Below are 21,145 nucleotides of genomic sequence, written 5' to 3'. Positions count from 1 at the left end.
GCAAAAACTATTAAAATATTGTAATTATCCTCCAATTAAATACTCTTAAAAAATGTATTCTCAACAAGCTAGAGCCAACAAGCCAATTCAAATTTAGAGAGTACTTAGATTTCAACTGAGATTTTGCCCCAACCTCCTACAGTGTTTGTTAGTTATAAACAGATGAGATGTGGAAAGAAACACTTCTTAGGAAAGCACTCTAGTGATTGCATTAGAGTGATTAACTCTAGTTGCGCAGTCCCTTTCCAAGTAGTTGAATGATATATCTGGTTGTGATACCTTCCTTGAGTTATGCTTAAGCAAGAGATCAAGGATCAGAATATTTCAGAGGTAGATTGCCAAGTGATGTTGACATCCTATTATCAGCTGACTTGGGAAAGGAGGAAATTAGACCAAGGCTGGAGTAGAAGGATATCAAATAGTTCACACACTTCCCTCTAATCTCCCTTTGTGCATTTTGCTGTTCAGAGATTGATTGGAGTTCAGGGTATTTTTTGCCCTAATGATAAATAATGCCTTTCTCCTACTAATGCTGTCAGTCTGTTGTTACTGTGTTGAGTTGCTAAGTCCTCTCCAACTCTTTGCAACCCTGTGAACTATAGCAGGTATACCAGGCTCCTCTGTCCATTGGGTTTTTCAGGCAAGAATACTGGATTGGGTTGCCATTTCCTTCTCCAGGGGATCTTCTTGAACTAGGTATCAAACCCTGGTCTCCTGCACTGCAGGTTGATTATTTTTTTTACCACTGAGCCGCCTTCTGTTACACTTGTATAAATTAATGAAACTAAGTGTAGCATTTGTGCTACATCCTTGGGGGGCGGGGGGGTGCAGTTCCTTGAAGAGGAGTTTGCCCTGGGGGGAGGAGGAAGGGAGAGACCATCTTGGAACCAGGGATGATTCTCAGTAAGACAGACTTGGGTGGACCTGCCCGAGTAGGGGATTTGTGGTAGACGTTGGTCCTGAAAGATTAAAGGGTGTCAGAGTTAAAATTTTCTGTATATTGAAGCTATTTTGCCCAATGCCATCTCATGTCACCTCAGATGTCAGTAGATCTGAATGTAAAAGCAAAATTCTGAAGAGCAAGCCAGTTAGGTGAGATTACAGATTTAGTTGACCTTCAGGGAGCACTTGTGTGGAGTGTCTTCCAAATAATTCTTTTTCAAAGAGTCTTAATATTCTCAACTGATACTGGGTATGATGATACCCATAGGATTGTTGAAGAAAATATATAATTCCTTACACAAAGTAATAATGAAAAGAACAATACTTAAAAATGAGAGAGATGAAGTAAAAGTTGATCGTTGACGTGAGAACAGAGTGTTCATTTAAATATTTTCTACCGTATGCTAAGGTACTGCACTAGATCTAGGGGATATAGAGAGAAGTGGGTTCTCTTCTCAAAAGAAAGTTCTTTTTTAAAAATTATTTACTTATTTGACTGCACTGGGTCTTCCTTGCTTTGCTCAAGCTTTCTCTAGTTGTGCAAACAGAGCTGTTCTTCTTGTGGTGTGCCAACTTCTCATTGAGGTGGCTTTTGTTGCAGAGCAGAGGCTCTCGGGTGCGCAGGCTTCAGTAGTTGTGGCTTGCAGGCTCTAGAGCACAGGCTTAATAGTTGTGGTGCACATGCTTAGTTGCTCTTCAACATGAGAGATCTTCCCCAACCAGGGATCGAACCCGTGTCCCCTGCATTGGCAGACAGATTCTTATGCTTTGTGCCAGTTCCTTTTAAGAGAGAATGACAGGAGCCTCCCTGTTGGCTCAGTGGTAAAGAATCTGCCTGCCAATGCAGGAGACAACAGGTTCGATCTCTGGTCCGGAAGATGTCACATGATTCTGAGCAACTAAGCAGGTGTGCCACAACTATTGAGTCTGCACTCTAGAACCTGGGAGCCGCAACTGCTGAGCCCACATGCTGCACCTGCTGAAGCCTGTGTGCCTAGGGACCATGCTTCACGATAAGAGAAGCCACTGTGATGAGAAGCCCACGAACTGCAACTAGGGAGTAGCCTTGGCTGGTGGCAAATAAAGAGAAACCTGCATAGCAGTGGAGACCCAGCAGGGCCAAAAATAATAAATAAAATTTGAGCAAGAGAATTACAGCCTTTTGAGTTCTAAAGAAATTAGTTTGGGAGGAGCTTGAAACAATAACTGAAGTTATTAAATATAATGTTCCCTCAGCTTCTCTGTTTTACTTCTCTTCTGTATGTGCTTACAGCTAAATGTGTTGGAGGTGAGGAGAGAATTGGTAGCAAAGCTTATGTAGTGTCTCAAGCTATACCTGTTATAGTCTTTCTTTTTGAAGAAAGCTGGCATTGCAAAACTTAATTTGCATGAAATGATTATTGGCTTGAGACATACTTAACTTTTGACTCAACATTGAAACCAGCCCTAATCAATGTAAATTGGAATGGTCCTTTTAAAGTGCATTTTAGTGCGTTTTAGCAGTATGTATCAGGAACATAAAAATATGTACGTTCCTTGGCCTGTAATTTTTAGCTGGATCCTCAGGGGGGAAATCCTCAATACAGAGAAACTTTATAAACAGAAGTGTTCATGAGAGTGCTGTTTTAATAGCAAAAAATCAGAAGCAGTTATAGCATATGTATGTCAGTTGGTTTTGCCAATTGACATATTGTGTGACAATTAAAATGATTATGAACATTAATTCATAAGGGAATATTCTGCAAATAGGTATTTTTAGCTACTAGCTTAGCCTCTAGTTAGAATATTTGGAGTTTAATTTTTCAAAAAAACTCAGGGTATTAATGTACAGTGAATTTTGCTGAAAATGTCTAGAGGGTTTCACTTAATAGCTATGATTATTGAAGCTAATCCTAAAAGGTCTTTTTAACTTGGACAGCCTTTTTCTGTAACCTTTTAAGCCCTTACTGCCAGGGGTGGGTGGATAGGGGTGTGGGGTGTGTGTGCGTGCACATGTGCTCGCTCAGTTGTGTCTGACTTCTTTGAGACATCATGGATTGTAGCCCACCAGGTTCATCTGTCCATGGAATTTTCCAGGCAAGAATACTGGAGTGAGTTGCCATTTCCTTCTCCAGGGGATCTTTCTGAGGGATCTAAGCTGCATCTCTTGTGTGCAAGGTACTGGGGAGCATTATATAGAGATGAATCACATTCTTTGCTCCAAGGAGCCTGCATCCTGTAATAAGGCAGTAGAATGAGTGTAAATAGCCATAATAGATGATAGAAAATGATAGGTGTATAAGAGAGGTAGAAAATATTTTTGGTAAAGACACAGGTCATTCATACCCTGAGAAGAAGGTAAAAGTAAAGTCCAGTTCTTGAAGAGAATATATAGAGAAGTGGAACCCTGACATCCCAGTTCTCTGCAGTGGATGGCAAGGAAATCAAAAATTAAGGGAGATGCTATTACTAGCTTGGTACAAAAGTAGTTGTAGTTTCAAACTGAATTTTAAAAAATTTTTATTTGGCTGCACCAGGTCTTAGTTGCGGCTTTCAGGATCTTTGATCTTTAGTTGTGACATGTGGGATCTAGTTCCTTGACCAGGGATTGAACCCAGGCCTTCTGCATTGGGAGCAGAAAATATTAACTACTGGATCACCAGGGAAGTCCCCGGACTGTGAAATTTAAATCATTATAACTAAGTTCAAACACATCTTTATTAATCAAAATAGGAACCATTACAGTCAACGCATTTTTGCCAACAAGAAATAAGTTTGTTTATTCCTGTAGCATAAAAATCCATGCTTTGGGATGCAACGAACTCTTGGAAAGCATTTTCTGCATCCTGCTGGTTGTGGAAGCGTTTTGCCTGCAAAAAGGTGTCAAGATGCTTGAAGAAGTGGTAGTTGGTTGGCAAGAGATCAGGTATATGGTGAATGAGGCACAACTCCGTAGCCCAGTTCCTTCAACTTTTGAAGTGTTGGTTGTGTGACCTGCGTCATGCATTGTCATGGAGAATTAGGCCCCTTATGTTGACCAATGCCAGCTGCAGGTGTTGCCATTTTCTGTGCATCTTTTTGATTTGTTGAGCATATTTCATAGGTAATGGTTTTGCCAGGATTTGGAAAGCTGTAGTGAATCACACCAGCAGTAGACCACCAGACAGTGACCATGACCTTTTTTGGTGCAAATTTGGCTTTGAGAAGTGCTCTGGAGCTTCTTCTTGGTCCAGCCACCAAGCTGGTCATTACTGGCTGTATAAAATGCACTTTTTGTCACATGTCACAATCCAATCGAGAAATTGTTCATTGTTTCATAAAACAAGAGGAGACGACACTTCAAATCAATTTTTTTTTGATGTGCAGTTAGCTCATAAGGCACCCACTTAACTAACTTTTTCACTTTTCCAACTTGCTTCAAATGCCAAATGATCATAGAATGGTCGGCTTTGAGTTCTTTGGCAACTTTTTGTGTAGTTGTAAGAGGATCAGCTTCTATGATTGCTTTTAGTTGGTCATTGTCAACTTCTGATGGCCAGCCACTATGCTCATCTTCAAGGCACTTGTCTCCTTTGCAAAATTTCTTGAACCACCATTGCATTGTATGTTCATTAGCAGTTCCTGGGCCAAATGCGTTGTGAATGTTGCAAGTTGTCTTCCTGCTTTTATGACCCAGTGAGCTCAAATTTAAAAATCACTTGAATTTGCTTTTTGTTTAACATCATTTCCCTAGTTTAAAATAAATATAAAATAAACAGAAAGTAATAAGTCACTAGCAAAAAAAGAAAAGTGTGAAATGCACATTAAAATGATGTATAACATCACATTTATTTAAGAATGTATTCCGATATCAAACAGCAAAGTTCAACAATGAAAAACTTCAGTTACTTTTGCACCAACATAGTACAAGCCAGAAGGGAATAGCCAAACTAGTAAGAGGCCCAGAATGGTCAGGAACCAAAATTAAAGATGGTCAGAGCTGTCATAGCCATCGGTTCTTAATAGATCTCTAGAGTTCTTAACAGAGCTTTCTAATTTCAGTATTGAAAATTTTGCAGTGTTTTAAGCATAAAAATATATTAACAAAGTTTCTATACTGTGTAATTTAAATTTTTTTAAATTTCTGTGTAATTTAAAATAATAAACAATTGCGTACCTAAAGAATGCAAACTTTATTTTTTGTTTTGTTCTTTTAAGCTCTGGAAAGGATATTCAGTCCAAATTAAATCCCTCATGTTGTACACAAAGGAAGCTGTAATTCAGTTATGTCTGATCTTTGAATCATAGGTTACAGAACCAAAGCAAGAATCTCAGCCTCCTGACTCACCAGTGCATGTTACTACATTCTTGTCAGGTTGAGATCAATCTCTTTTTTCCTGTTACTAGCTAGTTATTAAGAGGGATTTGTTGAAAATAGAGACTGCAGATTTATTCCTGTATCCCTGGACATAGTAATAACACAGAATAGACAGTAACAGTAGGCATATGTTGTATGAAAAGGATAGATGGGTAGGTTTGGCTTCTCTCTTAGACCTTGAAGGAAGGCTAGGATTTAGTTTTGTGGAAGTTCTGGTCATTTGGTATACACAGAAGCTGTTAGATTCGTTGAGTATTGGATACCTAAAGGAAAATGGAAAATAATGCAGAAATTTAGTTTGGGGCTACATTGAAGGAACACTTGAATGCCAAGCTAAGAATTTTGGAATTTATTATCCAGTTAGCTGAAGTTTTGAGCAGAGAAGTAACACACACACACAGGAGTGGGGAGACCAGGGGAGGTGGGGAAGAGTTAGGAAGAGAAATTATTTTGACCATTCACTTGAGGTATCGTAAAAGCTTGGTTGAAGATGCTAGCTGTAGGGATGGAAATATGGTTATAGATACAAAAAACCATCAGAACTTGGTTACTGATGAAGTATATAGTTCAGGGTATAGAGTACTCAGAGATGCGCATGAGGTTCCAGATGTCATCTTTGCCTGTATAGTTTGGAAGGTGGTGGTGTCATTAACACATAAAATAGTTTTAAATGATGTATTTGAGGTACTTGTGCCACATCTAGATGGAAATGTTGAATAGGCTATTGGAAATGTGCTGCCAAACTTCAGAAGAGAAGAAATACATTTAAGAGTCATTTGAGTAGAAAGGATCATTGAAGGCTGAGGATTAAATGAGATTGCCAGGAAGAGGCAAAAGCCAAAGACACATCTTCAGTAAATTTTCTACATTTAGAGGGGGATGAGAGAAGAGTCAGAGCAGATTTATTTGATCATAGACCAAGTGAAACCTAAGAATCATGTAAGGAGAAGGGAGTAGGGAGAGTACTTACAGGAGGGAACATCTGAATTACAGATTCTTTTTAATAAAAAGTTTTACGCAGTTTGTATTATAAGCTAAGTCTTATGCTAATAGGTAAAATATGTTAGTTAGTAAAAGGCACGTTGTTCAGAAAACCTGCATTATATGAGTATGTATTATAAACAGAATAGATGTTTAACATTAAATAAGACTGTTTTGCTGAATGTAGAGGTTGAAGAAATCTTTCATTTTTTAAACTTGAATTTGAGAGAATGTAGTCATGTAGTCTTTTTAATTAAAAGTCTTGAAGTTAAGAAATTTTTTGTTTGTTTGTTTCAACGTATATGATAACCATTTGAATGAATTCTGAATAGTGATGTTTTACCATATTTGAATATCTGTTTGTCTTCAGCACTTTATAGAGTATTTCCCCTGCAGTATTTATAAGTATTCTATTAGGGGTAAAAATATCCACCATGTACTGTTGGTTTTCCCTAAGTAACTTTTTGCTTTTATCTTTCAGGATCTGACTGGCATAGAATCTATGGATCAATGTCGCCATACCTTGGAACAGCATAACTGGAACATAGAGGTATTATAGGATTCATTATGAGTGTACTTGTTTCTTATTCCCTGCTTTGATAACAGACCTCAAAGACATATACTTTTCTTCTTTCCTTTTCACAGCAAAAATCTTCTGTCAATAGTTTGTTGTTTTTTTTTAAATTTACAGCTCTTTAGTCTTCAAATTTGTGTGAAAGGTGAAGATTATGATCATAATCACAGAAGAGATTATGACCAAATCCCTCAGTATAGTGTCCCTCCCTCTTTATTTTTTCTTAATGACTCTTTGGGGAAAAATACTGGTTTTTATATATTTGATTTACAGCCAGATACCATAAGGTGAACCTTTTTATTAAATATTTTTAAATTTATTCTTCTGAATTTTCTATTTGGTTATGTTACCTGCAGCTCGATTTTTTTTTTCCAGTATATGGATCTTTTGTTTTATTTGATGATGAATTGACTAGTACTTCAGAATAATCTCAATTAATAATGGTAATAGCAAACACCTTGTCCTCACTATAATGCCTCCAGAGTGTTTTTGGTTTTTTTGACTGCTGTATTCCAGCATCTAAAATCGATCCTAGTATGTCATAGGCTCTCAAATATCTGTTGACTGTTCTTCTTTTCTTGCTTTATTAGTGGATGTTGAGTTTAATCAAGCACGCTTTTGATGTCTGTTGAACTTAATTATTTAATTATGGTATATTATTTGAATAGAATACTGGATTACAAGTGGTATTTAGTTGTTCAGTGCTATTTTTGAGCAATTCTAGGCTCTGGCACTATGCCAGCAAACAAGACTCAAGTCCCTGTTCTCATGGAGTTTCAGTCAGTTCAATTCAGTTGCTCAGTCGTGTCTGACTCTTTGCGACCCCATGAATCACAGCACGCCAGGCCTCCCTGTCCATCATCAACTCCCGGAGTTCACTCAAACTCATGTCCATCAAGTCGGTGATGCCATCCAGCCATCTCATTCTTTGTCGTCCCCTTCTTCTGCCCCCAACCTTTCCTAGCATCAGAGTCTTTTCCAGTGAGTCAACTCTTTGCATGAGGTGGCCAAAGTATTGGAGTTTCAGCTCTAGCATCAGTCCTTCCAATGAACACCCAGGATTGATCTCCTTTAGAATGGACTGGTTGGATCTCCTTGCAGTACAAGGGACTCTCAAGAGTCTTCTCCCAACACCACAGTTGTTCAAAAGCATCAGTTCTTCAGCGTTCAGCTTTCTTCACAGTCCAACTCTCACATCCATACATGACCACAGGAAAAACCATAGCCTTGACTAGACGGCCCTGGGTTGGCAAAGTAATGTCTCTGCTTTTTAATATACTATCTAGGTTGGTCATAACTTTCCTTCCAAGGGGTAAGCGCCTTTTAATTTCATGGCTGCAGTCAGCATCCGCAGTGATTTTGGAGCCCAAAAAAATAGTCTGACAGTTTCCACTGTTTCCCCATCTATTTACCATGAAGTGATGGGACCAGATGCCATGATCTTAAGTTTTCTTAATGTTGAGCTTCAAACCAACTTTTTCACTCTCCTCTTTCACTTTCATCAAGAGGCTTTTGAGTTCCTCTTCACTTTCTGCCATAAGGGTAGTGTCATCTGCATATCTGAGGTTATTGATATTTCTCCTGGCAATCTTGATTCCAGCTTGTGCTTCTTCCAGCCCAGCGTGTCTCATGATGTACTCTGCATATAAGTTAAATAAGCAGGGTGACAATATACAACCTTGCTTTTCCTACTTGGAACCAGTCTGTTGTTCTATGTCCAGTTCTAACTGTTGCTTCCTGACCTGCATACAGGTTTCTCAACAGGCAGGTCAGGTGGTCTGGGATTCCCATCTCTTTCAGAATTTTCCACAGTTTATTGTGATCCACACAGTCAAAGGCTTTGGCATAGTCAATGAAGCAGAAATAGATGTTTTTCTGGAACTCTTTTGCTTTTTCCATGATCCAGCAGATGTTGGCAATTTGATCTCTGGTTCCTCTGCCTTTTTAAAAAACCAGCTTGAACATCTGGAAGTTCACGGTTCACATGTTGCTGAAGCCTGGCTTGGAGAATTTTGAGCATGACTTTACTAGCGTGTGAGATGAGTGCAATTGTGCGGTAGTTTCAGCATTCTTTGGCATTGCCTTTCTTTGGGATTGGGATGAAAACTGACTTTTTCCAGTCCTGTGGCCACTGCTGAGTTTTCCAAATTTGCTGGCATATTGAATGTAGCACTTTCACAGCATCATCTTTCAGGATTTGAAATAGCTCAACTGGAATTCTATCACCTCCACTAGCTTTATTCATAGTGATGCTTTCTAAGGCCCACTTGACTTCACATTCCAAGATGTCTGGCTCTAGGTCAGTGATCACACCATCATGATTATCTTGGTCATGAAGATCTTTTTTGTACAGTTCTGTGTATTCTTGCCACCTCTTCTTAATATCTTCTGCTTCTGTTAGGTCCATACCATTTCTGTCCTTTATCGAGCCCATCTTTGCATGAAATGTTCCCTTGGTATCTCTGATTTTCTTGAAGAGATCTCTTGTCTTTCCTAGTCTGTTGTTTTCCTCTATTGCTTTGCGTTGATCGCTGACGAAGGCTTTCTTATCTCTCCTTGCTATTCTTTGGAACTCTGCATTCAGATGCTTATATCTTTCCTTTTCTCCTTTGCTTTTCGCTTCTCTTCTTTTCACAGTTATTTGTAAGGCGTCCTCAGACAGCCATTTTTCTTTTCTGCATTTCTTTTCCACGAGGATGGTCTTGATCCCTGTTTCCTGTACAGTGTCACGAATCTCCGTGCATAGTTCATCAGGCACTCTATCCAGTTTGTAATAAATGCAGTGAATACGATGAGTACAGAAAATAGAATAAAGAGGATAAGGAAAGTCATTTTAATAAGGTGGTCAAGTAAGGCCTTTCTAGGGAGGTTATATTTGAGCTGACACCTGAATGATGAAAAGGAATTATGAATGTGAAATTTTAAGGGGAAGCATTTTAGGCAGAAGACATGATGTTGCTCTGTATGATACTTTAGTATTGTCTCCTTGTTAGAGTTTTATTTCAAGCATATGCTGGCTTTTAAAAATGACTAACTTGATAAAATGGATTGAGAAGCTTAGTTAGCATAGATTCCAAAGAAAGCACTTTAAAACTTGTTTCTGCCTTTTCTGTATTAAGTTCTTCATTTTCCTCCCATTATTCATAATCTGTTTGTTGCCTGCTTTTTTCTTGATAAGCTTTCTTAGAGGATTGTTTTTTCTTAGAGATTTTCAGGATAGGTTTAGAGATTAGCATAGGCTATCCCAAGCTCTATATATCATTTTCTCTCTTCTGTGTTTGTTCTGTTCTTCCCTCTTCTCATGGTTTTTATTATGCTTTCTTTCCTTTTTAAAAAATGAGATTTGCTGGAGACTATTTTACTTGTTTATAAAAATCTCTTGTATTTATCAGTTCTTTTTACTGTTTATAAAACAAAATCTGACATTAATGCATTTTACCATACTTTTGTAGGTTTGTGTTCTTTTTTTTTATACCATTATGATTTTTGCAGCTTTGTTAATTTATTTGTACTCTTACATGTAAGCCTGTGAATTTTCTTCTGAAACTATTATTTTAAATGTTTTATTTTCTTCTTTGGTCCAGGAGTTATTTAGAAACATGTTTTTGTTTGTTTATATAGCTGTATAGATTTGTATGGGATTATGCCCTATTTACATTTTTTCACTTTCAATAACTCTTAAAAATAATATATAAAAGTAACTTCCGTTTGAAGTTACACGAAAAGATGTTCAATATCACCTAACTGTTACAGAATGCAAATCAGGGCTACAGTGAGGTGCCATCACGTACAAGTCAAAATGGCCGTCATTAAACATTCTGCAAATAGCAGATCCTGGAGAGGGCGTGGGGAAAACAAATCCTCCTGCATTGTTGGTGGGAAAGTAAGTTGGTGCAGTCATTGTAGAAAACAGTGTGAAGGTTCCTCAGGAAACTAAAAATAGAACTGCCAGATGATCTAGCAATTCCACTTGCTGGGCATGTATCCAGATAAAACTAATTCAAAAAGATACTTGCACCCCTGTTATGTTTATAGTACTATTCACAATAGATGAGGCTTGGAAATAGCCTAAATGTCCACTAACAGGAATGGATAAAGAACATGTGATGTGTGTATATATACAATGGGATACTGCTCAGCCATTAAAAAAACAAAGAAAGAATGCCATTTGTGGCAACATGGAGAGAGCCAGAGATTATATCATACTAAGTGAAATAAAACAACAGAATGATCTCTGTTCATTTCCAAGGCAGGCTATTCAATATCACAGTAATCCAAGTCTGTGCCCCGGTTACTAATGCTGAAGAAGCTGAAGTTGAACAATTCTATGAAGACCTATAAGACCTTCTAGAACTAGCACCCAAAAAAGATGTCCTTTTCATTATAGGGGACTGGAATGTAAAAGTAGGAAGTCAAGAGATACCTGGAGTAACAGGCAGATTTGGTCTTGGAGTAGAAAATGAAAAATGGAAATGGCAGAGGCTAGCAGAATTTGCCAAGAGAATGCTGGTCATAGCAAACACCCTCTTAAAACACAAGAGACATCTGGACATCACCAGATGGTCAATACCGAAATCAGATTCATTATATTCTTTGCTGTCAAAAATGGAGAAGCTGTATACAGTCAGCAAAAACAAGATGGAAGCTGACTGTGGCTCAGATCATGAACTCCTTATTGCCAAATTCAGACTTAAATTGAAGAAAGTAAGAAAACCTGCTAGACCATTCAGGTATGACCTAAATCAAATCCCTTACGATTACACAGTAGAAGTAACAAATAGATTCAAGGGATTAGATCTGATAGAGTGCCTGAAGAACTATGGATGGACATTTGTGACATTGTACAGGAGGCAGTGATCAATACCATCCCCAAGAAAAAGAAATGCAAAAAGGCAAAATGGTTGTCTGAGGAGGCCTTACAAATAGCTGAGAAAAGAAGAGAAGCTAAAGGCAAAGGAGAAAAGGAAAGATATACTCATTTGAATGCAGGGTTCCAAAGAATAGCAAGAAAGGATAAGAAAGCCTTCTCAGTGATCAATGCAAAGAAATAGAGGAAAACAACAGAATGGAAAAGACTTAAGAGATCTCTTCAAGAAAATTAGAGCTACCACGGGAACATTTCATGCAAAGATGGGCATAGTAAAGGACAGAAATGGTATGGACCTAACAGAAGCAGAAGATATTAAGAAGAGTTGGCAGGATTACACAAACTATACAAAAAAGATCTTTATGACCCAGATAACCACAGTGGTGTGATCACTCACCTAGAGCCAGACATCCTGGAATTCAAAGTCAGGGGCCTTAGGAAGCATCACTACGAACAAAGCTCCTGGAGGTGATGGAATTCCAACTAAGCTATTTCAAATCCTAAAAGATGATGCTGTTAAGGTGCTGCACTTAAGAGGCCAGCAAATTTGGAAAACTCAGCAGTGGCCACAGGAATGGAAAAGGTTAGTTTTCATTCCAGAGCCAAAGAATGTTCAAACTACCACACTTGCACTCATCTCACAGGCTAGCAAAGTAATGTTCAAAATTCTCCAAGCCAGGCTTCAATAGTACGTGAACCATGAACTTCCAGATTTTCAAGCTGGTTTTAGAAAAGGCTGAGGAACCAGAGATCAAATTGTTAACATCCGTTGGATCATCAAAAAAGCAAGAGAATTCCAGAAAAACATCTACTTCTGCTTTATTGACTACATCAAAGCGTTTCACTGTGTGGATCACAACAAACAGTGGAAAATTCTTGAAGAGATGGAAATACCAGACCACCTGACCTGCCTCTTGAGAAACCTGTATGCAAATTAGGAAGCAACAGTTAGAACTGGACATAGAACAACAGGTTGTTTACAAATCGGGAAAGGAGTACATCAAGGCTGTATATTGTCACCCTGCTTATTTAACTTATATGCAGAGTACATCATGAGAAATGCTGGGCTGGAAGAAGCACAAGCTAGAATCAAGATTGCCAGGAGAAATATCAATAACCTCAGATATGCAGATGACACCACCCTTATGGCAGAAAGTGAAGAGGAACTAAAAAAGAGCCTCGATGAAAGTGAAAGAGAAGAGGGAAAAAAGTGGCTTAAAACTCAACATTCAAAAAATAAGGATCATGGCATCTGTTCCCATCATTTCATGGCAAATAGATGGGAAACAGTGGAAACAGTGAGAGACTTTATTTTGGGGGGCTTCAAAATCACTGCAGACGGTGAGTGCAGCCATGAAATTAAAAGACGCTTGCTCCTTGGAAGAAAAACTATGACCAACCTAGACAGCATATTAAAAAGCAGAGAGATTACTTTCCTAACAAAGGTCCATCTAGTCAAAGCTATGATTTTCCCAGTAGTCATGTATGAATGTGAGAGTTGGACTCTAAAGAAAGCTGAGCGCCAAAAATTGATGCTCTTGAACTGTGGTGTTGGAGAAGACTCTTGTCCCTGGGACTAAAAGGAGATCAAACCAGTCAACCAAGACTCTGATGCTGGGAAAGATCAAGGGCAGGAGGAGAAGGGGATGACAGAGGATGAGATGATTGGATGGCATGATGGACTCAATAGACATGAGTTTGGGCAAACTCCAGGAGATTGTGAAGGGCAGGAAAGCTGGTGTGCTGCAGTCCTTGGGGTTGCAAAGAGTCGGTCATGACTGAAGAACAATAATATAGATGTGTATAACTGAATCATTTTATTGTACCACAGAAATTGATCAAAATTTAGCTTAAAAAGTTCAAACAAAGCCTAAGATTAAATATGAAAAAATATGGCTCTGATCACTTCCCTACCACTGTCTCACAGTCCTACATTCCCAACATAGTAGTATTAACAGTTTCTTTTGCTTTTTCCCAGATATTTTTGTGCCTCTCTAGAAATATTTATGTGTTAAAAGTGAAAAGTGAAAGTGTTCGTTGCTCAGTTGTGTATCTTTGTGACCTTATGGACGAGCCTGCCTGGCTCCTCTGTCCGTGGAATTCTCCAGGCAAGAATACTGGAGTGGGTAGCCATTCCATTCTCCAAGGGATCTTCTAGACCCAGGGATCAAACCTGGGCCTCCTGTATTGCAGGCAGATTCTTTACTGTTTGAGCCATCAGGGAAGCCCAAAAATACATATGTTGTTCTCCAAAGAGCTTTTTTTATATAGGCTGTATCTGTTTATTTATTACCATGTTGTTGCTCTGTTCAGTCACTCAGTTGTGTCCGACTCTTTGCAACCCTATGGACTGCAGCACACCAGACTTCCCTGTCCTTCACGATCTCCTGGAGCTTGCTGAAACTGATGTCCATCTAGTTGGTGATTCCTTCTAATCCTCTTATCCTCTGTCATCCCTTCTCCTGCCTTCAATCTTTCCCAGCATCAGGGTCTTTCGTAAGAGTCTTCTCTTTGCATCAGGTGGCCAAAAAAAATTGAAGCGTCAGCATTAGTCCTTCCAATGAATATTCAGGGTTGACTTCCTTTAGGATTGACTAGTTTAATCTTCTTGAACTCCACGGGACTCTCAAGAGTCTACTCCAGCACCACAATTCAAAAGCATCAGTTCTTTGGTACTCAGCCTTCTTTATGGTCAAACTATCACATCCATGCATGACTACTGAAAAAACCATAGCTTTGACTATACGGATAGTTGTCGGCAAAGAATGTCTCTGCTTTTTAATAAGTTGTCTAGGTTGGTCATAGCTTTTCTTCCAAGGAGCAAGCGTCTTAAAAATTTCATGGCTGCAGTCACCATCTGCAGTGATTTTGGAGCACAAGAAAATAAATTCTGTCAAGGTTTCCATTGTTTCCCCATCTGTTTGCCATGAAGTGATGGAAATGAATGCCATGATCCTCCTTTTTTGAAAGTTGAGTTTTAATGCACCTTTTTCCCTCTCCTCTTTCACCTTCATCAAGAGACTCTTTGGTCCTCTTTGCTTTCTGCCGTAAGGGTGGTGCCATCTGCATATCCGAAGTTATTGATATTTCTCCTGGCAGTCTTAATTCCAGTTTGAGTTTCATCCAGCCCAGCATTTCACTTGGTGTATTCTGCATATGTTAAATAAGCAGGGTGACAATATACAACCTTAATGTACCCCTTTCCCAATTTTCAACCAGTCCGTTGTTCCATGTCTGGTTCTAAGTGTTGTTTCTTGACCTGCATACAGATTTTTCAGGAGGCAGATAAGCTGGTCTGATATTCTCATCTCTCTAAAAATTTTCCACAGTTGTGATTCGCAGACCAAGGCAGAAGTAGATATTTTTCTGGAACTCTATTGCTTTTTCTGTGATCCAGAGGATGTTGGCAATTTTATCTCTGGTTCCTCTGCGTTTTCTAACTACAGCTTGAGCATCTGGAAATTCTTGATTCACATACTGTTGAAGCCTGGCTTGGAAAATTTTTGATCATTACTTTGCTAGTTTGAGATGAGTGCAGTTGTGTGGTAGTTTGAACATTCTTTGGCATTGCCTTTCTTTGGGATTGAAATGAAAACTGACCTTTGCCAGTCCTGTGGCCACTGCTGAGTTTTCCAAATTTGCTGGCATTTTAAGTGCAGCACCTTAACAGCATCATCTTTTAGGATTTGAAATACCTCAGCTGAAATTCCATCACCTCCATTAGCTTTGTGCATAGTGACGCTTCATAAGGCCCACTTGACTTACGCTCTCCAGGATGTCTGGCTCTAGGTGAGTGATCATACCACCGTGGTTATCTGGGTCTTGAAGATCTTCTTCCGTGTATTCTTGCCAGCTCTTCTTAATATCTTCTGCTTCTGTTAGATCCTTGCCCATTTATGTCCTTTATTGTGCCCACGTTTGAATGAAATGTTCCCTTGGTATCCCTAGTTTTCTTGAAGACTTCTCTAGTCTTTCCTGTTCTGTTTTCTTTTATGTCTTTGTATTGATCACTTAGGAAGGCTTTCTTATTTCTTCTTGCTTTTCTTTGGAACTCTGCATTCAGATTTTCTCCTTTGCCTTTCACTTCTCTTTCTCACATATTTGTAGGGCCTCCTCAGATAACCAGTTTGCCTTTTTGCATTTCTTTTTCTTGGGTATGGTTTTGATCACTGCCACCTGTACAGTGTTACAAACATCTATCTATAGTTCTTCAGGCACTCTGTCAGAGTGAATCCATCTGTCACTTCCACCATATAATCATAAGGGGTTTGATTTAGGTCATATCGGAATGGCCTACTGGTTTTCCCTAGTTTCTACAATTTAAGTCTGAATTTGGCAATAAAGAGTTCATGGTCTGAGCCACAGTCAGCTCCTGGTATTTTTCTTTTTTCTTTTTTGCTGACTGGATAAAGCTTCACCATCTTGGGCTTCAAAGAATATAATCAGTCTGGTGATGTCCATGTGTGGAGTCATCTTTTGTGTTGTTGAAAGAAGCTGTTTGCTATGACCAGAAAGTTCTCTTGGCACAACTCTTAACCTTTTCCCTGCTTCATTTTGTACCCTGAGGCCAAATTTGCCTGTTACTCCAGGTATCTCTTGACTTCCTACTTTTGCATTCCAGCCCCCTGTGATAAAAAGGGCTTTCTTTTTTGGTGTTAGTTCTAGAAGGTCTTGTAGGTCTCCATAGAACCGTTCAGCTTTTTCTGCATTAGTGGTTGTGGCATAGTCTTGGATTACTGTGGTATTGAATGGTTTGACTTGGAAACAGATCATTCTGTTGTTTTTGAGACTGCACCCAAGTACTGCATTTCGGACTATTTTGTTGACTCTGAGGGCTACTCCATTTCTTCTAAGCGATTTTTGTCCACAGTTGTAGATATAATGGTCATCTGAATTAAATTTGCCCATTCGACTCCATTTTAGTTCACTGATTCCTAAAATATCGATGTTCACCCTTGCCATCTCCTGTTTGGCCACCTCAAATTTACCTTGATTCACGGACCTAACATTCCAGGTTTGTATACAGTATTGTTCTTTATAGCATCGGACTTTACTTTCATCACCAGGCACATCCACAACTGGGCGTTGTTTCCACTTTGGCTCAGCCTTTTCATTCCTTCTGGAGCTATTTCTCTGCTCTTCTCCAGTAGCATATTGAGCATCCACCGGCCTGGGGAGTTCATCTTTCAGTGTCATGTCTTTTTTCTTAGTTTAGTATTCATTTTTAAAATAATAAACTCATTATATGTTAACATACATGTTTGCAGATATTTTTGTCCGGCTTAGTAAAAAAAAAAACACAGCTGGATTTACATATTCACTTCTGCTTTTAATCTTTCGTGATACATAGTTTTAGTTGAAGTATGTGAAGAACATCTGGCTTCACCCAGGTATGTAATTTTTAACGGGCAGTATAATTTAGTGACATTAATTTCAGTACATTTACATTGTTGTACAACAATTGCCACTATCCATCTTTAAAACTTTTTCATCTTCCCAAACTCTCTACCCACTAAATCCGTTACTTCCCATTACTGTCTCCACCCAGTCTCTGGTAACCACAACTCTACTTGCTGCCACTGTAAAATTAGACTGTTCTAGATAGGTCACATAAGTGGAATCAAACAATGTTTATCCTTTGGTATCTGACTTATTTCACTTGGTTTTCCGTGTCACAATATGTATCGGTTTTTTTATTGTCAAATAATATTCTTTGTATGACTATACCACAGTATCTTTATCCATTCATCAGTGTCATAGATATTGGATTGTTTCCACTTTCAGTTTTTATTATTAATGTTGCAATGGATATTAGTGTACAAGTTTTTGTGTGGGACATATGTTTTCATTTCTCTTGAGTATATATCTAGGAGTAAAATTGCTGAATCGTGTGATAACTCTAGGTTTTTCCAGGTAGCTCAGTGATTAAAAAAAAAAAAAAATTGCCTGCCAATGCAGGAGACAGAGCAGACTCAGGTTCAGTCCCTGGGTCAGGAAGATCCCCTGGAGGAGGAAATGGCCACCCAACTCCAGTATTCTTGCCTGAAAAATCCCATGAACAGAGGAGCCTGGTGGTCTACAGTCCATGGGGTCTCAAAGAGTACCTTTTAAAGAACTGCCAGACTGCTTCCAGAGAGGTTACACTATTTTACACTCCCCAAAATAGTGCATGATGGTTCCAGTTTTTCTACATCCTCACGTGCACGGGTGCTCAGTCACTTAGTTGTGTTCTACTCTTTTATGACCCCATGGACTGTAGCCTACTAGGCTCCTCTGTCCATGGGATTTTCTTGGCAAGAATACGGCAGTGGGTTGCTATTTCCTCCTCAGGGGATCTTCCGAACCCAAGGATCCAAGCTGTGTCTCCTGTATCGGCAGGCAGAGTCTTTACCACTGAGTCACCTAGGAAGTCCACACCCTCACCTACAGTTTGTAAAAATCTGTCTCTTATTATATTATAGTCATTCTAGTGGATGTTAGCTAGTATCTCATGATTTTTTATATACTATAGATACTAGACCCTTATCAGATACATGATTTGTAAATATTTTCTCCCATTCTGTGGGGTTGTCTTTTTACTCTATGATAGTGTCCTTTGGTGTCTGTGATAGTGTCCTTTGGTGCATGAAAGTTTTTAAGTTGTGATGAAGTACAGTTTATCTGTTTTTTTCTTTTGTTGCCTGTGCTTTTAATATCTAAGAAACCATTGCCTAATCCAGAATCAAAGATTTTTTTCAGCTATGTTTTCTTTTAAGGGTTTAATCATTTCAGCTGTTACATTTAGGTCTTTGATGTATTTTGAGTTAGTTTTTGTAGATAGTGTGATTTTAGTAGGTCAGCTTCATTATTTTGCATATGGTATCCAGTTGTCTCAGCCTCATTTGTTGAAAGACTGTTCTTTCCCATTGAATTGTGTCTCAACACTTGAAAACGTAAAACCCAGAGGCAAAGTTTAAAGCCAGCTATGAAGGTTAGAGAGCACTCAGTCCTCTAAAAGACCATCCTTACTTCTGTTAGCAACTGCAAGTTCAGGGTGTTCCTAAAACCACATGCAGGTTTGATAATTCACTAAAAGAGCTTACTGAAAACTATTACAGCTCATGGTTGCAGTTTTATTATAGGGAAAGGATACAGATTAAAATCAGCTAAAGAAAGAAGCTCTTTGGGCAAAGTCTTGAGTTCTAAATACATGTTACCCTCCTGGCACAGATGTTTAACAATAGGCACCAAGTGTTACCCACCAGGGAGGCTCACCACAGCTTCAGTGTCCAGAGTTTTTCACTGAGGCTTTATTACATAGGCATGATTGATTTGACTGGTTGACTATGTGATTGAACTCAGTCTCTAGGTTGACTGATACTGCATTACTCAAAGCCCCCAGCCTAAATTACATGGTTGGTCTTTCTAGGGTGCTCAGCCCCACCATAAAATCCCATAGCAAAGATACTCTTACCAGGTGTGACATAGATTACCTCTAGAAGCTGAAGGTAGAGATCAGATTTCCCTTCGGGTAAAGCCAAATTTTTCAACTACACTGGGACAAATAACCAGTTTCAGGGGCAAAGTTAGGAAAGGAATGAGACTTTTTTTTTTTTTTTTTACTGAATATCATCTTTGTGCCAGGAATTATATTAGAATTTTGCATGGTCATCTCATTAAATTTTCACATTAACCCTGAAAAGTATTGTCTGTTCATTTTGCATGTGAGAAAACTGAGGCACATAAGCCAAGCAACTTTTCTCAGTGCTGGAGCTGGGATTCAGACCTAAATTTTTCTCTGCTGCAAAGCCACGCTTTCCCTCCATACCAGCCCATCAAGATGGCTCCATTGCACAGTTCTGGGGGCACCATCTACAGTTTGTGTTCTCTGTGGGTGGTTTTCCTTATGCTTGTACAGTGAAACACCTTGTATCCCAGCCACCCTAAATAGCATATACCATCTGAATAGAAGCAGTGAGCTTCCAGACAAGTTCCTTGGGACCCCTCTGTGTATGAATTCTGGAGCCATCACCACACATTGCCTTCCACCTTAGCAAGTTAAAAAAGGTTCATGAGTGTGTACTCCCTGGTGACCTATTTTGACACTCCAGCAATAGTTGTCTCGTCTAGGTTGATTTGAGCATCACTGAAGTTCTACTGTTTTTTTCTTCTCAGGCTGCTGTACAGGACAGATTGAACGAGCAAGAGGGTGTACCAAGTGTTTTCAACCCACCACCATCTCGACCCTTGCAAGTTAATACAGCTGACCACAGGATCTACAGCTATGTTGTTTCAAGACCACAACCAAGGGCAAGTTATTTCATAGCTGGACCCTCTACCTTTTTTATTTTAAAAGTTCTTTTACTTGGTTATGTTGATCTCTGCATGATAGGAGCAAAAGGAATATTGAGAATATAAACCTGTTAGCTTGACCTAGCTCCTTGGTAGATTTATTGGGTTTATCATTTTTTTCTTGATTCCTTAGTGAACCAATGAAAGTAACTATCCTTCTTTTCCCTGTTTCTATGGCAGTTACTTGAAGAGTTTTTTGTGCCTTGTTTTGTGTTTGTGACACTTTATCTACATGTATTTACATGTCTAAAATGTTTGCTCTGTGTTTAGTAGATCCTGCACTTTTAAGTAAAAATGTTTACTGAATTCTTTGCTGTTTCATTTTGCTTAATTTTAAGCTACTTCTAGGAAAATACTTGGAAGTTCTGTGGGAGCCTTGGCCATATCTTTGAAATTAATCTCAGGGCTAGTAGTAGCAAGGAGGTGATTCATTTATATTCAATTGGCATTTAAGAGTGTTTCAAGGTACTTGATATTTTGCTGTTGGGAATCTAGAGATGAATAAAGAGGCATTCTTCCCTCTTCAGATTATTCACAGTCAGATTAGGGAAGTCAGGTGTGTATACTCACAGTGAACTCCAAAGAACTTTTAGAGTTTCTTTCTTAAGAGTTAACGCTTACTTCTTTACACTTCGATTTAAAATGTATTCCATAATTCCTTTTGCAGAGTACTTGGTAAGATTTTAAAAGCAGAGTAGCTTTTTTAGGGTATTTTACAGTAGAAGAGCACAGAATCTTAGAGGATTATATGATTCAAGGAGTAGTTCAAAAGAATTTCTGGCGGTCCAATGCTTAGGATTCTGCACTTGACTGCTGAGGGTCCAGGTTCAATCCCTGGTCAGGGAACTAAGATCTCACAAGCTGTGCAGTGCAACAGGAGGAAAAAAAAAAGAGTCCTTCTGTGTGTGCCTAGTGTTTCTCCAGTTTGTTTTGGGCTTGACTGTGTTTGAGACCCTAATGTGGACTAATGGAGTTCCAGAACTCTAGAGTTCCCTAGCCATGGACACAAAGAGAATATCAGATTAACACAATATAACATATAATAAATGCTTTGTAAGCTATAGAGCCCTATGTATTTATTAGTTAATAATAAGAGCAGCAGTAATCAATATTG

The 21,145-nt window shown here is 38.8% G+C and overlaps 1 protein-coding gene across 3 annotated transcripts in view; it reads left to right on the top strand.

Moving 5' to 3' along the window:
- FAF2 (Fas associated factor family member 2) overlaps positions 1-21,145 on the top strand; it is a 71,104-nt gene that overhangs the window by 32,577 nt on the left and 17,382 nt on the right. For all 3 annotated transcript variants that reach the window (XR_008686572.2, XM_055431469.2, XM_055431468.2), the window contains exons 2-3: positions 6,741-6,809; positions 19,855-19,989. Coding sequence is in view for 2 of the 3 variants with exons in the window: in XM_055431469.2 (XP_055287444.1) it covers positions 6,741-6,809; positions 19,855-19,989 (204 nt within the window). In the remaining variant the exon portion in view is untranslated. The remainder of the gene's footprint in view (positions 1-6,740; positions 6,810-19,854; positions 19,990-21,145) is intronic.

This window comes from Moschus berezovskii, chromosome 8 (assembly GCF_049115385.1).
Source record: "Moschus berezovskii isolate FMDL1 chromosome 8, NW_MosBer_1.0, whole genome shotgun sequence".
In the NCBI taxonomy this organism is placed as follows: Eukaryota; Metazoa; Chordata; class Mammalia; order Artiodactyla; family Moschidae; genus Moschus; species Moschus berezovskii.
The sequence above is the reverse complement of the archived record's forward strand: the minus strand, read 5'-3'. Positions and strand labels throughout refer to the sequence as shown.